Here is a 15766-nt window from a genome sequence, read left to right on the forward strand (position 1 = left end):
TAAGAATATGAAGGACTACATAATCAGCTATGTTGATTGAACTATCCTACAGCTTGAACGACCTCTTAAATGGCAAGTTGATCCATTGGCGACTTCTTCAGAACCGAGAAGTAGATCGGACCCCACCCTCCATCTCTATCCGGCAAGATCATCCACCCATGCTTCGTCTTCTCACCCACGGGCCACGCCTTGCTCTTCTTCCGCTTCACCACCTCCATCACAAAAGCGTCATCGTCAAAATCATCTTCAGTATCCACCGCCTTCCCGGAAGCCTTGCCCCGCTCCTTCTCCAACTTGGCCAAAACCTTCGCCACTACGCCGTCATTCTCCTCCTGGCTCAACGAGCACGTCGCGTAAACCACCATTCCGCCCATCTTCACACACCGCACCGCCTCCCTCAATAACGCCATCTGTCGTTTCGAATTCGCCTTCGTCCGCGCCGGCGTCCACGATAACATCTCCTCCTCGTCGTGCAGTAAATGCCGCTCCCCGCTGCATGGCGCGTCCAGCAGGACTTTATCATATGACCCGGCTTCGAAGGCGCCGTCGGAGCTGCCGGATGTGCCGTCGACGCCGGTGAGTTGGATAAAAGCGGCCCCGTTGGCGTCTTTGGTGGCTTCCGCGAATCCGTCCGGGACGTAACTCTGCAGGACGTTACGGAGACGTTTTCGCCGCTCGTTGGAGATTTCGTTGGCGTGGAGTACGCCGCGTTTTAGGGGTTTGCCGTCGTCGCCTGCTTTGGGGCCTGAAAGGCTTTGCAATATGCATAAGGATTTGCCACCCGGGGCAGCGCAGATGTCCAGCACTTTGTCCCCCGGCCGGATGTCAAGTGCTTCGACAGGTAACGCCGACGCCAAATCAAGCAGGTAATGCGTCGCAGTGTTGCGAATGTCCCTCCCAGGAGGCGGGAATGGCCTCACAACACTAGGCGTACGCACTCCCGGCTCCGGTTTGGCTTCCGGGAGGACAAACAGGCGGCAAGAACGCAGCCATGGCACAGGGGTATATTCAAGCTGCGATTGCACGGCGGGCGAGTCCTCTGTATATGTATTCTCACTAGCCTCAGCCTTTTTGTTCTGCTGCCGTTGCTGGTGAGACTGCTGTTGAAGGGCTTTGACCACGTCCAGCGGGTCTGCGTGCCTGTTGACCAGACATGCGTAGCGGGTCGGTTGTCGGAGAGCAGCGAGGAGCGAAATCCATCTATCTTGAGGGTAAGTGGCGAGGAAGTAGGTGGAAAAGCTTTTGAGCACTGCGAGGAGACGGGAGTGCTGTTTTTGGGGAAGGGTTGAGCTGCGGACGAAGGCTTGCAGAAGGGCTTCGAGCTCGTCGGGGAAAGTGCTGTCCGACGCTACTGCCGGTGGTGCCGACTCGGCGCCCCGGCCTTCACCGCCGGCCGCCTTTGCCACCGACGACGACGATTTTCTCGAGCTAGCCTTCTTTGCGGCAGTCATGACGAGGTTCCTCTGAGGTTTGTTGGCCCAATGTCGGGTCGAGGTGAAGTGTTTTCACTATTTATTCTTCGAAGGCAAACGCGCCAGTGACAAACTCCCCTCGTTTTTTTTCCCAACCTCACACCTCCCGAATTCGGGTTGCAATCGACGACAACGATACCAGCGACACAGCACAGCAAAGGGATAACGTGCAGTATCCGACGGCCATGGCGGAGGGGAGTAGCAGCGGGTCAGCACCGCCGGCCGAAACAACAGCCCAATGCGAGTGCCTGGTAGTAAACCCCGACTCCTTCCTCTTCACCGCCGACCCCTACTCCGACGGCAAACCCCTCCCGACCCGCACCGACCACCCCCCACCAACCCCCACATCCGCCTTCGACCACTCAACAATCCATAACGCCGCCTCCCTCCTCCGCACCGGCTCCGTCGTTGCCTTCCCCACCGAAACCGTCTACGGCCTCGCCGCCAACGGCCTCTCCCCCACCGCCGTTCGCTCCATCTACGCAGCCAAAGGCCGCCCGAGCGACAACCCCCTCATCCTCCACGTTTCTTCCCTCGCCATGATCGAACAGCTCATCCTACCCCCCTCCAACCCCCACATCCCGCAAATATACCACGAGGCCATAAAACAAAGCTGGCCCGGCCCGCTCACCATCCTCTTGCCCCGTGGCCCAAACGTGCCTCTGGAAGTCACGGGAGGCCATGAAACCGTCGCGGTGAGGTTTCCGTCACATCCCATCGCACGCGCACTCATCGACGCGTGCGGGTTCCCACTCGCGGCACCATCGGCAAACACATCCGGCCGCCCGTCGCCAACCCTCGCATCCCACGTCTTCTCCGACCTCGCGACCCGCGGCGTGCCGCTAATTATCGACGGCGGAGCCTGCGGATACGGCGTCGAAAGCACCGTTCTAGACGGCCTATCCTCCCCACCCGTCGTGCTTCGCCCGGGCGGGGTCACAGTCGAGCACCTCCGCACATTACCAGGTCTGGAAAACTTACGAGTCTACAAGAAAGATTTCGTCGATGGAGCACTGGAAGCCGCGCCGACCACACCGGGGATGAAGTATAGGCATTATACGCCCGAAGCTGAGGTCGTCGTGTTTGAACTCCCGGAGGGATCGGAGGATACCCTTGCATTACGAGCGGCGGTGGATACTCACGCCGAGGGCCTGCTCGCCACCCTTCCTCCCGCCCAGCGGATCGGGATCCTGCGCACCACAGCCTGCTCATCCCCATCGTGGCCACATGAGAACTCAGATAAAATAACAACCCTCCAAATAGGCCCAACCCCAACTCTCGTCGCGCACAACATCTTCGCGGCCCTGCGGACGATGGAACAGCGGGGTGTGAGTGTCATATTAGTTGAAGGTGTCGCCGACGAGAGGGAAGGGTTGGCGGTGATGAATAGGGTTAGGAAGGCTGCCAGTCGGGTGGTTGTTGTTGGGTAGATGGGGTTGCGCCGGTGTTGGGGCGGTTTTGTCTGTAGACATTACATAACTAGATCTTGGAGCTATGCGACCGATAGAGGGCGCCTCTTTGATGGAGACTACGAACATGGGAACCATAGTCGGCAATCGACCATGTGTTAAGTGTCGGCCTGCCTGCTTCCGTTTCCACATACACACGAGTTTACATTGAAATCCTGCTCGGATGCAACGACGCTGATAATCTCATGGTCAACCATATAATTACATCAAGGCCAGTTCACGTCTCTTTTCCCGACGCCCTTGGATACAAACACTCTCCGTCACGGCTCGAAAAACACCAAATTCAGCAAGGTCCATCCCATCTCCCTCAAATATACCATACTAAGTAGTTGTGAAATGAATTGCACGGGTTTCACAAGAGCTGGGTTTGCATGTCACATCCTTCCACAATCCAGTATAATCGATTTTTCGTTCTCTTCATCCCACCAAGCCTACGGGCACCGCAGAGTTATGATTGGTTGTTCGTAATTACGCTTTTTTTGCGTGCGTGTATCCCCACTTGTGGGGCCGGACGTTTCTTAAAATGTTTCTTCCTCACCGCCAGCGATTGCACTCTCTGCTTGCGCGCCTTCTCCGCCTTGAGGGATTTCGAAGCCGTCTTCCGTCTGTGCGGATTACAGGTGGGGTGTGGGGAAAAGGGTGAATGAGAGTCGAGATGGTGTAAACTCAAAAATGGGGGAACCCGACTCACCTTGTACATGACATCCGAGATATGTTGCAAGACATGGTCATGTGCACCGCCATCGAGCCCAGCCGCCAGCTGCTCCTGCACGTAAATCTCAATCTCTCTCAACTTGGAAAAATAAAATTCGCGCTCCTTCTCCACTTGCTCCACCGTCAGCTTCGCCTCCATGACCTGCTGCTGCATATCCTGCAGTGCCTTCTGGTACTCGGCTTCTAGTTCGGCCGTGCGGTCCGACGACGCGGCGGCCGCGCGGCTCAGGCCTCCTGCGTTGGTCGTGCTGCCGCCACCGGCTCGGGACGCGCGGACGGCGGTTGCCGATGGTGCCTTCTTGAGGGGTGTCCCGAGTTTGTTATTGGAGGTGGTAGTTTTGAATCCTCCTCCCGCCGCACCGGCGCCTGCGCCGGCACCCCCGCGACGGGCTACGGCGTCGTAGGTGCCGCCAGGATAGTAGTTGTCCCAGAACCTGCGAGCCATTCCGTTTCGAGTCAGTTTTGATGACACAACCCCAAGAGCAAAGCAAGACCCTCAATGCGACATTTACTTCTTCACCCATTGCAGGAACTCCAAGTTGTCCTGGAACTTGCACTTGATGAGCCTCTCGACGGGAATGGCATTGTCGATCTTATGCTTATCGAACGCGTTTTGCAGGATCTTGAAGTTTGCGACGTACTCGTATTCGTGCTTGGCGTTGAATTTTACTTTGGATACGGGTAGCTAGTGGTGGGTGGATATCGATAAGCAAGGGGTGGTTGGGTAGGTCGGTTGTTCAGGTTCAATTCGGACAATCTGGATGAGAGACCGGTTTCACTTACGTCACGGTAAATAGAGTCGATGATCTGGCAGTGAGCGGCGCCTGTTCCGCACTGTTCGATCTTGGTGTATCCGAGCTGGAGCAGGTCGTTGAGCCAAGCGAGGAGTTCCGTTCGTGATTCCCCCATTGTTGTGTATGTTGTCTTTTGTGTATGGGGTTGTCTGTTTTCGGGGATGCGAGGGTTGGGTGGTTTGCAAAGGCGTTCAACAACGACGTTCGGACACCAGACGCGGAGGCTTTAAACTGCCGAAGCTGCGTGACTCCACGTGCTTTACCAATTAGACTTGTGGAGACTCTCCACGTGACCTGCGTCTGCTCGCTCGGTCCCCAAGACGGCGACGACGACCAACATTCCCCTGTTTGCTCCTCCTACAACTCTTACTGCCGTAACCCTACGCCTCACCAGCCATGGCCCCCACGGACAAGAAGCAAACTAAGAAGAGCACCCTCAACGAGGTACGCACCGTCCCATAGTATCACTTAGTCTCGGTTTTTCGGGAATGCTAAATGGAGTGATTTTTACCACCCAGGTCGTGACTCGTGAATACACCATTCACTTGCACAAGCATGTCTTTGGCAGGTTCGTTTTCTGCGTCTTGGGATATTTTATTTTCGGCTCGGCTCAGGCGGAGGAATGGGAACTGGATTCGACCGGGAACGGGATCGGGATTACTGTACAAAGTTTGGGAGTTTGGGAGAAACCGAGCAGGACATTTGTGTTACATTTCGCAACAACTACTGGGCCAGGAAACTTGAGGGACAGGGTTCGCTTTCGATGGGGCAGCACGGGCTTCGGCCGGTTTTGAGAGGTGGAGGAGGTTGGGTCGTATCGGCTGTTCGCGCGGACCGAGTCCTCCGGCGAGGGACTCTGGAGGGAGGGGGCGAGTGAGGGGAGAGGATTGAGGGGTTGGGAGGGTTGGGTGGAGGCTTTCCGTGGGTCGGGGGACGTGAAATTGAACAGCAAGGAGAAGCTGTGCGAAACAGAGAGGGGGAAAAGATGAGAAAAAGGGGGCCTACCTCAGTTTCCACCATCCTTAACCTAACTTCATTCCACGCTCCTCACAGGACCTTCAAGAAGCGCGCCCCGACCGCCGTCAAAGCGATCCGCGAGTTCGCCCTGAAGACCATGGGCACCTCCGACGTGCGCCTCGACCCGTCGCTCAACAAGGCCGTGTGGGCCCGCGGCATCAAGTCCGTTCCCCACCGCATCCGCGTCCGTCTTTCCCGCCGCCGCAATGACGCCGAGGACGCAAAGGAGAAGCTGTACACGTTCGTTACCTTTGTGCCGACTACGAACTTCAAGGGTATGCTTCTTTTTCGTGTTTGCCTTTTGGGATTTTGTTTGTGGGGTAAGTTCTGACTTCCACCTCCTTTTTCCCGATATTTGACAGGTCTTCAGACCCAAACCGTCGACGAATAAACGACTGTAGGCGGACCGTAAACAGCATCAACATCCTCCTCCGAACCCCTTTTGATCCACTAAACCCTCCATATCCGATAAATACACTTACGTCACAATACGGCCCGGTCATATTACGGCTTGGGAATCTTTAGCAAAATGAATTGCTACGCTTCACTGCATCGCCATGTGCAGACCGATAATTTGTTGAAGAAATGGGATGGAATGGAATGCCGGAGAGAGTGAAACAGGAATCGAGGGAGCTGTTTGCCATGCCCGAATGCTGCGTGGGTGGGACCTATGAGGCTTTTTGTCCCCCCGACAGAGTCCGATTTCGGTCCTCTTCCAACCACATCCGCATCCACACCACCCTCCCATCCAAAAACCACAGTCAATTCGAAAACCATACTTATAAACCCTTCTCCCCCCAATCGTCAAACCCAGAACAGAAAACAACACATAACTGTCCAACGCAGGTACTTGGTATAATAAATGTCCGTGTTGTTCAGGAGAGGATCAGAATATGAGATGCAGAAAAATCGAACCCAAAGAAGAGGTGTGAAAAAAGAACCCAAACAAGCTACTCCAAATTCGCCTACATTATCTAAGTTTCCGGGTCGAAAAAAAAAGAAAGGTGGAACCGAGAAAGATGCGAGAGAAAGGGGCAGCCTATCTATACATCTGATTATTACCCATCCCCATCCCCATCCCGCCCATGCCCATGTTCCCCATCATGCCCTGCTGCTGTCCCTGCATCCCCGGCTGCATCCCCGGCTGCATTCCCATCTGCCCCTGCTGCGGGTTGATCCCGCCGCCCATATTCATCCCACCACCCATTCCACCCATCCCACCCATCCCACCACCGGTATTATTGAACCCCATCTGTCCAGGCATGCCCATGCCCATGCCCATGCCCATTCCCATTGGGGTGTTTCCGAACCCAGGTGTGGTGTTGTTGAAGCCGCCCATCATCGGTTGCTGTTGTCCGAACTGTTGTTGTGGCGGCTGCTGTTGCCCGAACTGCTGTTGCTGTTGCGGTGCACCGCCGAACCCCTGTTGAGGCCCCCTCGCGACGCCCTGCAAAAAGCCTGCACCTCCCCCTTGCTGTTGTTGGGGGATACCGCCTACACCTCCAAACGCGCTGTTTCGATTTTGTTGTTGATTGGAAAACGCCGAATTTGCAGAGGATGTTGATCCGGTGAATGAAAGGGCCGGGCTGGGGAGGCCTGTTGACATGTTCGGTGTGGGGGCGTTGGTGAAGGTGTTTTGTTGGGCGAGGGCGGGGTTTGAGCGGGATAGGTTTTGTTGTTGTTGGTTTACTAGGGGTAAGAAGATTGGTAAGAAGGGGGGTTGGCTGGGGAGGATAGAATGTTCTTCGGTACTTACGCTGTTGTGGGTTGGTGAACATGGAAGGCGCCATGGGGTCTAATTCCTTGAACACCGAGTACCGATCGCCGCCTGCACCACGAACATAAAGCATACATGAGCACTTCACAAACTGAACCGGCAAAGCCATCTACAAGACAAACAAAACAAGTAGTACATACCACCCTGCGGATTAACGGCTCCACCCTGGAACCCACCCAACCCCTGCTGGAACGGCACATTCGGCTGCTGTGGCCTGACATTCCCACCACCGACAGGAATGAACCCCGGCGCGTTCCCTAGGTTGGTAGTCGCGGGTATCAGCGGTGGCGGCAGGGCCGCCGGGCGGGGTGGTGCCATGACCGGTTGCGGCTGCGGGGCGGCCGCAAAGCTCGTGAGCGGGGGCATCATAGACGGCATGCCCAATTGGGGTGGCTGCATCTGCTGTTGTGCTCTCGCCGCAGCAGATTGCTGCGCGGTCAAAAGTGCCTGTTCAGCCTGCTGCTGCACCAGTGCGGCTTGTCGGGCCGTTTCCTGGGCCTTCATGAGGGCCGCCTGCGCCTGCACTTGGGCGGTCTGCCGGGCCTGTTCTTGCGCTTTGAGGAGTGCTTGTTGGGCTTGTTGCAACGCGGCTTGCGTCTCGGCCTGTTGTTTGCGCGCCAAGAGGATGGCTTGCTGGTTAGCGGCGTTGTTGACGTTGGCGATCGCAGCGGCGGCGTTATTGTTTGTGGGTTGTGGTTGTGCGACGCCGGAGGTGACGGGTGGTTTGTTGAGTCCAGATGCGGGGTGGGAGATCGCCCATGGATCGTGAGCTTTGCTGCTCGCGCCGGCGAGATTGCTGAAGGAGCCGCGGCCGTGGGGCGTGCCGGGAGGAGATGGCTGCGGGGACATGTGACGGCTGCCTGGTCCCGTTGAGCTGGCTTTTAGAAGATCGGCGGCTTGTTGGATGCTATGGAGGTTTGGACCGGGTGCATTGGGCTTTGAGGCTGATGCGTGAATTTGCGACCTGTCAGAACCATCACTATACTCTAATATCCCGGGAAGCCAGTACTTACATCGTCGAGGAATTCCGGGCCTACCACCATCCGACCCGCCAGTCTGGGATATCCGAAGATAAGAAATGAAGTACCGTCTTACCCAAAAGCACAAAACACCCAAAAGCGGCGAAACCCCTTTACCTGCTGTTTATTCAAAAACATCAAATTATTCTGCAAAGCCGCATTCTCCTTTTCATTCGCCGCACCCATCGGCTTCCCCTGCCCACTCGACGCCTTCCGAATCCTCAAGATATCACCTTCAGAAACGCCCAAATTCCTTAACAACTCCCGTTCCAAATCCGGTAAATGCGTCCGGTCCATCTTCTCGCCGACAAACTTCTGTCCGTAAATGACCGCGTCACCAGGTGAAACGCCCGCGCTGATCAGGAACTCTTTCCAGTCGAAGCCGTTGTAGATGCAGGTGGCGCTCGCGGCGGAGGGGACGGGGACGCTGGCTGCTGCGGCGAGGGTGGCGACGCTTGGGCCTGCGCCTCGGGGGCCCGAGGGGTGGGCTGCGGGTCCGTTTGGGACTTGGAGGTGCTCGTTGCCCGGCATCCTGCGAATGATTTCCACGTCTTTTGGGTCTAATTTCGATAGCGGAACGCCGATTTTGACGCCGTTGGTTTTGTGGAGCTGGACTTCGCCGTTGCCGACGCCAATGTATTCAGCTTCGACTTTGAAGGTGCCGGATCGGTCTGTCCACCACCGCAGTTTCTTCGGGTCGGGTTTGTCCTGCGTATCTGGTTTGCTGGCCGCTGGTACTTTTCCGGCTCCTTCGCTTTGTGACGGTTTCGGGAACCCTGAGGTTCTCCCTTGAATTGGCGGCGGTCTGGCAGGAAGAACCGGTGCGGGCGCTGTTACCGATGCAGCCGACGGCGTTGGACGCGGGAACAGCTGCGGAGCAGATGTGGCTGGGTTCGTGTCGGTTGGGCGATTGGAAGGAATCGCTGGGGTCGGACGGGCTGGGGGTTCGGGAACCCCCGGCAGACGTTCAGGAATAGCAGGCGGACGTGGTGGTTGGGCCGGGGGCTCCTGCTTCCGTGTTTGTTCTTCGCGTTGCCTCCGAGCCTCTTCTTCCCTCTTGGCCTTCTCTTCTTCCTTCCTGGCCTCTTCTTGCTGACGGAGTTGTTTCTCCTGCTGATCGCGGAACCGCTTTTCCTCTTCTTGCTGTCGCATCCGCATCTGAATCTTGGCTTCCTCCTGTGCTTGCCGGCGCTGCCGCTCTTTTTGCGCCTCGTCTTCCAGCATCTATAAAAGCCCTTCATCTATCAATGACCCTGTCAAACACCTGGAGCGCCCTTGCTCGTCCTCATCGCTAGAGAAATCGCTAGAAATGCTAGACCATTCTGTATATCCGATACCTACTTGAGCAGGCCCTGGTGCAGCTCCTCCGTCCACATTAGGTCGTTTCAACTGCCGAACGCATTGATATTAGACTTTGGCCAAAGTGCATTGAAAACCGAATGGACATCACACATACCTCGACATAAGAAGCAGGGACCAACCCTTCCCTCCCCTTTTTCGAAATCAATCTCACAAACCACCACTCCTCATCCGAATCATCAAGAACCAACAGATTGTCATTTTCCTTGATCGTCAACTCTTCCTCATTCGTGGCCTCATACTCATACAACGCGATGGCGATCTTCCGAGACTCCCCTTGTCCGTGTTGAGGCGTGCTCACGTGGGCGGGTGAGGCGACGGGGACGACGGGAAGTGGCGCGGCGGTTGTCGTGCGAACCGGGGACGGGGTGGAGGTGATGTTGGCGGGTGGAGTCGCTGAAGGCGGGGGCATGGACGTTCGGTTTGCGGATCTTGGAGGGGCGTCGTGGTGTGGACCTGAGCCTCCTGTTTGCCTCTGTTATGACAAATGTTAGCTTTTTTGCGATATTTCAGTTTGAAGTACGGAGTTGACATGCCTTGTTTTCGAGAGTTTGGAGCCTAGATAAAAGAGCCAGAACGTCCTGTTTCTCGCCTTCGAACTGGTGCTCTTCTCCCGAAATCTCCAGAATTAGCTTTTTCGATTTCTTTTCGCTGAACTTGCTGATCTGGCTCATCTCCCACTTCGACAACAATGTTTTTGACTGAGGTTTGAAGAGGACAAAGTGATGAGCTCTGGCAACAATATTGACCTGTCTGTCCAAAGGATTCGGGTAACACACCTTCAAGTCTGAAATGAAATAAAGAACAAACTCATCACTAATACCCATCAAACCCTTCCGGCTGTTCTTTTTCTTCTTCTTATCAACTTCCGTGACCGCATAGTAGTTGATATCCTCAGGTCCCAAGTTCTCGATAGACGTATGGCGAGGCGCCGCCTTTGGTCGATCGAATCCAAACCCTCCCAACGCCGACAGCAACTGCTTTTTCTGCGCTTCAGCATCTTCCACGCCACCGCCAGGATGTGACTGCGGCGTCTCCTTCACCGGGGAAGGAAGTGCAGCGTGGGCGGGAGATGGAGCATGATCAGCGTGCGTCCCGGCCCCATTGACGGCGGCTCCGTTGGTTTCGGCGACTTCTATGTATGTGGCAGGAACGAGTCCGACCTGATCTTCGTACCGGCCAAACCACCAGTCGATATCAGTGTTTTCGAAGATCTGGATCTGAACGTCCTCTGGGAAAGTGAGTTCTTCGGAGGTGGCAGCTTCGTAGTTGTATAGCGCAGTGCCAACCGTCAGCGGTTCTGCCTGAAGTGCGTTGTGAAATGGGGTTAGCTCGTTTCTGGAAAACCCCTGAGCGACAAGAAGACTGCTCGCATGGTTCATATCCAGACTGGACCAACATCCAGGGCCCAGCACCCAGGATAGACCAGGGGCGTTCCAAGGTTGGAGCCTTGTATTGTTCATCGCCATTCCCAAGTCCCAAGTCCGCCCATCCCGAAAGTGTCACGCCATTCTCATCATCACCCCAGCTCCCTCTCCCTACCCAAAACCAAAACAAGCACACCAACCCACCTCCTTAACATAAGAAGCCGGCACCAACCCCGTCTTCACATCAGCGAACGTATCCTTGGGCCGCTGCACGGCCATCCACCAGTCAGCATCATCCTTCTCGATGATAAGAAGCAAGTCGCCCTCCACGAGAGCGAGCTCCTCGTCCGACTGCGGCTCGTAGTCGTAGAGGGCTTCGCAGACGGCGAGAACTTTCATGGTTGCGGTGAGGATGGGATGGGGATGGGAAGCCTTTTCGGGCGTGGGAATGTGGGAATGGGAATAGGAATTTGTGACGGGTCAAGTCGATGGAAGACAAGGACGGCCTGTGGAAGCTGAGCGCCTCTTCAGGAGTCGATATGCCGTTGACTCTGGTGGTAACGATACTATATGTGGCCTGTGGATGTTTGTGTGTTTGCGGTCCGGAGACTGGAAGATGGCGGGCAGCGAACGGGAGCGCCACTTTGAGTTGATGGGAAGTTGCGCCGTTTAAGGGCGGTGCCGAAAGGCTCCGGATCGTGGATTGGAGTCAAAGGTCCAGTAGAACTCTCACAATTCCTTCCCCCATCTCCCCTCTCCACACCACTCCCTACATGCCGACCATCCGCCCAACCTACACCCTCCTAGCTCTGCTCGCCTGCACAGTCTTCATCCTCACCCTCGCAGCATTCTCCCAAAACTCCTCCGCCCTCTCCGCCCTCTCCACCCGCTCCTCGTCCTTCGCTCTCAGCAACAACATCCCAAAAGTTCCAAATGCCGCTAATAAGCTGGGCACAGTATTGTCGGGGAGGATAGGGGCAGGGCAGTTGCAGGCAGTGAGAAAGCCAGGGGCGGTTATTATGAGCAAGATGGGGAATGAGACGTTGAAGTGAGTATCTCACATCCATGTGCGTTTCGGCTGTTGGAACACCTTTTTTTCCCACAGCCGGTGGAATTGCCAACCTAGCACGATCATATATAGGATGGATAGACGACTGATGCAGCTTCATTGCAATAGGGCCGAACTAGGCCGAGCTGCATGGCGCGTGCTGCACACCATGGCCGGCAAATTTCCCGAAGAGCCCACCGAGGACGAGCAGACCGCTATGCGCGATTATATATACCTGTTTGCGAGGTTATACCCCTGTGGCGACTGGTGCGTTCCCACCTCCCATCCCCATGATTCTTATCCCTGCCTTCATCCATCATCTCACAAAATCCGATGATCTGATTCCCTTCAGCGCCCGCCACTTTGCCCAAATCCTCACCGCCCTCCCGCCCGACGTCACTTCCCGCGCGACCATATCACAATGGGCATGTCAGGCGCATAATAAGGTTAATGAGCGGTTGGGAAAGGCGGTCTTTGATTGTGTGAGGGTGAATGAGGAGTGGAAGTGTGGGTGTGCGGAGGAGTTGGGTGGTGCTGGGGATGGGAAGACGATGACGGTGGTGGAGAAGGATGCGGTGAAGCCCACCGGTTGACGATTGAGACATTTTTTAACTTTGAAAGGACCCTTTATATATAGAATCACAGACACTTGTTCCTTTTTTTTTGGAATAGAGGCAGGATTAGACTCGTCCGTTCTTCGGACTGCTACAATATACGAGGACATTTGGCAGAATGTCACCAGAATGCGATTCTGTCTCTGGCAGGAACTTGAGGTCGCGTAATACTGTAAATGTAGGGTTTGCACAGCCACCCAGCTTCCGCATTAGCCCAAGTTTGTCAGAGGAGTGTGTTCTCCAGTTCCCCATTGCTTAATCACGCAAGACTCCGGATACCCCACCAGTCATTAGACCGTCAATAAGAGTCACCACAAGATAGGCCACAGGGGCTTCCAATTCAGCCTCAGCTGGGAAGCCGCCCGCTGGAGAAACAAAAGCATCCGGAGAGAGACAGAAGCTTTCCAGACTCCCAACCTATCGAAGCAATCCCTCGGCACAACACAACACACACTCCAACCCTTCTCAACCCAACAACCTCGTATCAGCAATGGCTCTGAAGCGCATTAACAAGGTATGTCTCGGAGCTCAGAGAGACAGCGGGGATGGGGAGATTCCAAACCCCGGGGTGGCTTGGGCGCATCTGGTATCCGGAGAAAAACCCGACCGCAATCCGCGAGAAACATGGACATGGGGTGCCACAAGCACCCACCAGAAGGGTTGAGACGCCTCTACATACCCTGAGTATGACTGGTGGACGGCGGTGGGGTCGCCTGTGGTGAACAATGGCCGTGGCCTGCATCGCTGGGATTCACCTTGTCGGAGACATGCTGGGGAATCTCCTGATTTGGACGCTGACGGTTACTTACTCCTATTTTATATTGTTTGGTCCATAATAGGAATTGCAGGACCTTGGACGAGACCCGCCCTCTTCCTGCAGTGCTGGTCCTGCGGGTGAAGATCTTTTCGTACGTATTCTCATTAGTCTATCTGGAACCTTGGTGTGTCGCTCTCATTACTAATAATCCCACCCTACAATTTTTCCGACGCACAGCACTGGCAAGCGACTATTATGGGACCTGTGAGTACCTACTTCCATGGAGTTTCCCTTTCTGTCGCGGCATGGAATATTGAACCGTTTTTTTGCGTCATTTCTCTTTGTTTCGTAGGGTGACTCTCCATACAGCGGAGGTGTATTCTTCCTGTCGATTCACTTTCCAACGGACTACCCATTCAAGCCTCCAAAGGTAAGCTGTCTGGCCGTCTTCCCGTGATATGTCTCACGGGTGATTATTCATCGACGGCATTTCGTATTGAACGTCGAATATTTCGATCCTTGTTTGTTAGGTCAATTTTACTACAAGGATCTATCATCCAAACATTAACAGCAATGGAAGCATTTGTCTTGATATTCTGAGAGATCAATGGTCACCAGCACTGACTATATCCAAAGGTACGTTCTCCCCTTCATCGTTGGCTGCACCTCTTCTCATGGTTGGCGTACATCCCTTCAACTCTGTCACACGCTTCGTAGTGCTGTTGTCGATTTGCTCGATGTTGACGGACCCCAATCCTGACGATCCGTTGGTGCCTGAGATCGCTCACGTGTACAAGACTGATCGCGCACGTTACGAGTCCACCGCCAGGGAATGGACACGAAAGGTAATTCACCGCTTCTGCTATAATTGGATCTTCCGTCAAAGCGTGCATGCTCACCGTTCAACCCCGTGATTGTTTCTATTGTCGCCGTTGCCACCCACACAGTATGCCATGTAGTCGAGAGTTCACCTAGCACACAGTTTCGTTGCCGGATTCCCCCACCCATTTTACGCTCGCTCGGTTCTTTTTGTCCGTGTAGTATGAAATATGATCATGGCCAGATATCTATTCCCCTTTCTCTGCATTTGGATCTGTTTGGTGGGAACTTTCGTGGCCTGCCTTTGTTGCTTAGTCGTCTGACGCTGTGTCAAACGCTCTCCACATAATGTTCAATTATGTGTGATAATTTCATATGTTTCGCGATCATGGAGACGCCAGTGGTTAGCCTGAGGGAGAGGAGCCTGAGGGAGAGACCACCTTTCAGGCATAAAAGGATGCGGGTTCTGGAGGGGTGCTGCGTCCCCCTCTTGAGAATTCGGGCGTCTCAAAGGCTAAGACAACAGGTGAGATTTTCGCAAACCTCTCATTTTTCCTACGTGTTGGACTAAGTGAGGTGACCCCTCTACGTAACAGACAACTTCTCTATGATCTTGAATTACTCAGTGCCGCAAGTCCACCCCACTCTCCTTGCACTACCGTCGACAAGTCGCAAGCCGCCGAGTCATGTTTTAGGGTAGAAAGATGTATCACCCACGTAAATACAATAGGATAGTAGGATAGACGCCATGGCTCGCGAGTACTTCACGTCTATGTGTGTGTGTGTGGGGTATGGGCTCGTCGGTGGTTTCCGTACAATCAGTCTCTACCCCTGCCCCAAAAATCCGCATGGAGATGGTTCCACATCACAGCTTCGACTCCTAACAAACTATCGAACACATGTGGCGGCAATCGCATATCCCCCACCCATATTCTTCGTCATGTTTGGCGGATGGATCAATTACACTGGCACAAACAAGTGAAGATCATCTGAAGCCTATGCGGGTCTCCAGACCTGCCCATGCAAACAGAGTTACTCCCCCATCCACATCGGAGTATTGTCAGAAGGCCGGGCCAACGGAAGCCATGATCCGGTCAATCTCACGACTGGCATTACAACTCTTACTTACACAGGATATCCCCAAGTGACTAGAAACCAAGCTTCGTCCCAAGATGGATTTGTCCCTGCCATCAAGCCCCGTCTTAGGTCTAGCTTTACACACAAAAAGGAGAATCTATGAGAAAGGGGCACGGCGTGGACCCCTGAACCATGCGCCCAAAGTGCTACCATGCAGGGCGGGTGGATGGTTGTATACGGGCTCCACCAACGGGTGAGCACTTCTTTCCTTTACCATCGCGCGTATCACCACCCAGCCACGCGTTTGCGAACGCACTCGGGATGCTTCAACAAGGTGGCGGCCAGGAGAAGGAAGAAATGCCTTTGCAATAACATAAAGCTCACTAGCGACCATCCGCAGCGACAAAGGCGTGGCTTCAAAGCGTCTTCTTTACTGTTGCCGATTCTTTCTTTCCCGCTGCTG

The 15766-nt window shown here is 54.7% G+C and overlaps 7 protein-coding genes across 7 annotated transcripts; 4 read left to right on the forward strand and 3 right to left on the reverse strand.

Moving 5' to 3' along the window:
- Nucleotides 1-23: 23 nt before the first annotated feature.
- On the reverse strand, nucleotides 24-1554 carry EV422DRAFT_530525 (S-adenosyl-L-methionine-dependent methyltransferase). The gene has a single exon (XM_053070407.1). The coding sequence runs from the start codon at nucleotides 1449-1451 to the stop codon at nucleotides 66-68; it is 1386 nt and encodes a 461-aa protein (XP_052925565.1). The 5' UTR covers nucleotides 1452-1554; the 3' UTR covers nucleotides 24-65.
- EV422DRAFT_530526 (DHBP synthase RibB-like alpha/beta domain-containing protein) lies at nucleotides 1555-3073 on the forward strand. The gene has a single exon (XM_053070408.1). It carries the CDS (start codon nucleotides 1658-1660, stop codon nucleotides 2900-2902), a length of 1245 nt encoding a protein of 414 aa, XP_052925566.1. The 5' UTR covers nucleotides 1555-1657; the 3' UTR covers nucleotides 2903-3073.
- Nucleotides 3074-4619, reverse strand: EV422DRAFT_530528 (calponin domain-containing protein). The gene is made up of 4 exons (XM_053070409.1): nucleotides 4439-4619; nucleotides 4168-4340; nucleotides 3633-4089; nucleotides 3074-3546 (listed from the first exon to the last, which is right to left on the reverse strand). The coding sequence occupies exons 1-4, from the start codon at nucleotides 4562-4564 to the stop codon at nucleotides 3460-3462; spliced, it is 843 nt and encodes a 280-aa protein (XP_052925567.1). The 5' UTR covers nucleotides 4565-4619; the 3' UTR covers nucleotides 3074-3459.
- A 184-nt stretch (nucleotides 4620-4803) lies between these two features.
- Nucleotides 4804-6294, forward strand: EV422DRAFT_530531 (ribosomal protein L31e-domain-containing protein). Its single transcript, XM_053070410.1, has 4 exons — nucleotides 4804-4893; nucleotides 4968-5017; nucleotides 5503-5741; nucleotides 5829-6294. Exons 1-4 carry the CDS (start codon nucleotides 4846-4848, stop codon nucleotides 5855-5857), a joined length of 366 nt encoding a protein of 121 aa, XP_052925568.1. The 5' UTR covers nucleotides 4804-4845; the 3' UTR covers nucleotides 5858-6294.
- Nucleotides 6295-6434: 140 nt separating this feature from the next.
- Nucleotides 6435-11589, reverse strand: EV422DRAFT_67014 (uncharacterized protein). The gene is made up of 10 exons (XM_053074292.1): nucleotides 11193-11589; nucleotides 10401-10925; nucleotides 10158-10322; nucleotides 9719-10096; nucleotides 9604-9651; nucleotides 8380-9486; nucleotides 8257-8299; nucleotides 7384-8187; nucleotides 7223-7294; nucleotides 6435-7155 (listed from the first exon to the last, which is right to left on the reverse strand). Exons 1-10 carry the CDS (start codon nucleotides 11385-11387, stop codon nucleotides 6506-6508), a joined length of 3987 nt encoding a protein of 1328 aa, XP_052925569.1. The 5' UTR covers nucleotides 11388-11589; the 3' UTR covers nucleotides 6435-6505.
- On the forward strand, nucleotides 11427-12673 carry EV422DRAFT_66938 (ERV/ALR sulfhydryl oxidase domain-containing protein). The gene is made up of 3 exons (XM_053074291.1): nucleotides 11427-12036; nucleotides 12166-12303; nucleotides 12389-12673. Exons 1-3 carry the CDS (start codon nucleotides 11762-11764, stop codon nucleotides 12627-12629), a joined length of 654 nt encoding a protein of 217 aa, XP_052925570.1. The 5' UTR covers nucleotides 11427-11761; the 3' UTR covers nucleotides 12630-12673.
- Nucleotides 12674-12766: 93 nt separating this feature from the next.
- EV422DRAFT_530539 (ubiquitin-conjugating enzyme E2-16 kDa) lies at nucleotides 12767-14613 on the forward strand. The gene is made up of 7 exons (XM_053070411.1): nucleotides 12767-13164; nucleotides 13490-13558; nucleotides 13645-13671; nucleotides 13760-13837; nucleotides 13938-14043; nucleotides 14125-14252; nucleotides 14355-14613. Exons 1-7 carry the CDS (start codon nucleotides 13141-13143, stop codon nucleotides 14364-14366), a joined length of 444 nt encoding a protein of 147 aa, XP_052925571.1. The 5' UTR covers nucleotides 12767-13140; the 3' UTR covers nucleotides 14367-14613.
- The last annotated feature ends 1153 nt before the right edge of the window (nucleotides 14614-15766 follow it).

Source organism: Fimicolochytrium jonesii (genome assembly GCF_025526975.1).
Source record: "Fimicolochytrium jonesii strain JEL569 chromosome Unknown EV422scaffold_12, whole genome shotgun sequence".
Classification (NCBI taxonomy): Eukaryota; Fungi; Chytridiomycota; class Chytridiomycetes; order Spizellomycetales; family Powellomycetaceae; genus Fimicolochytrium; species Fimicolochytrium jonesii.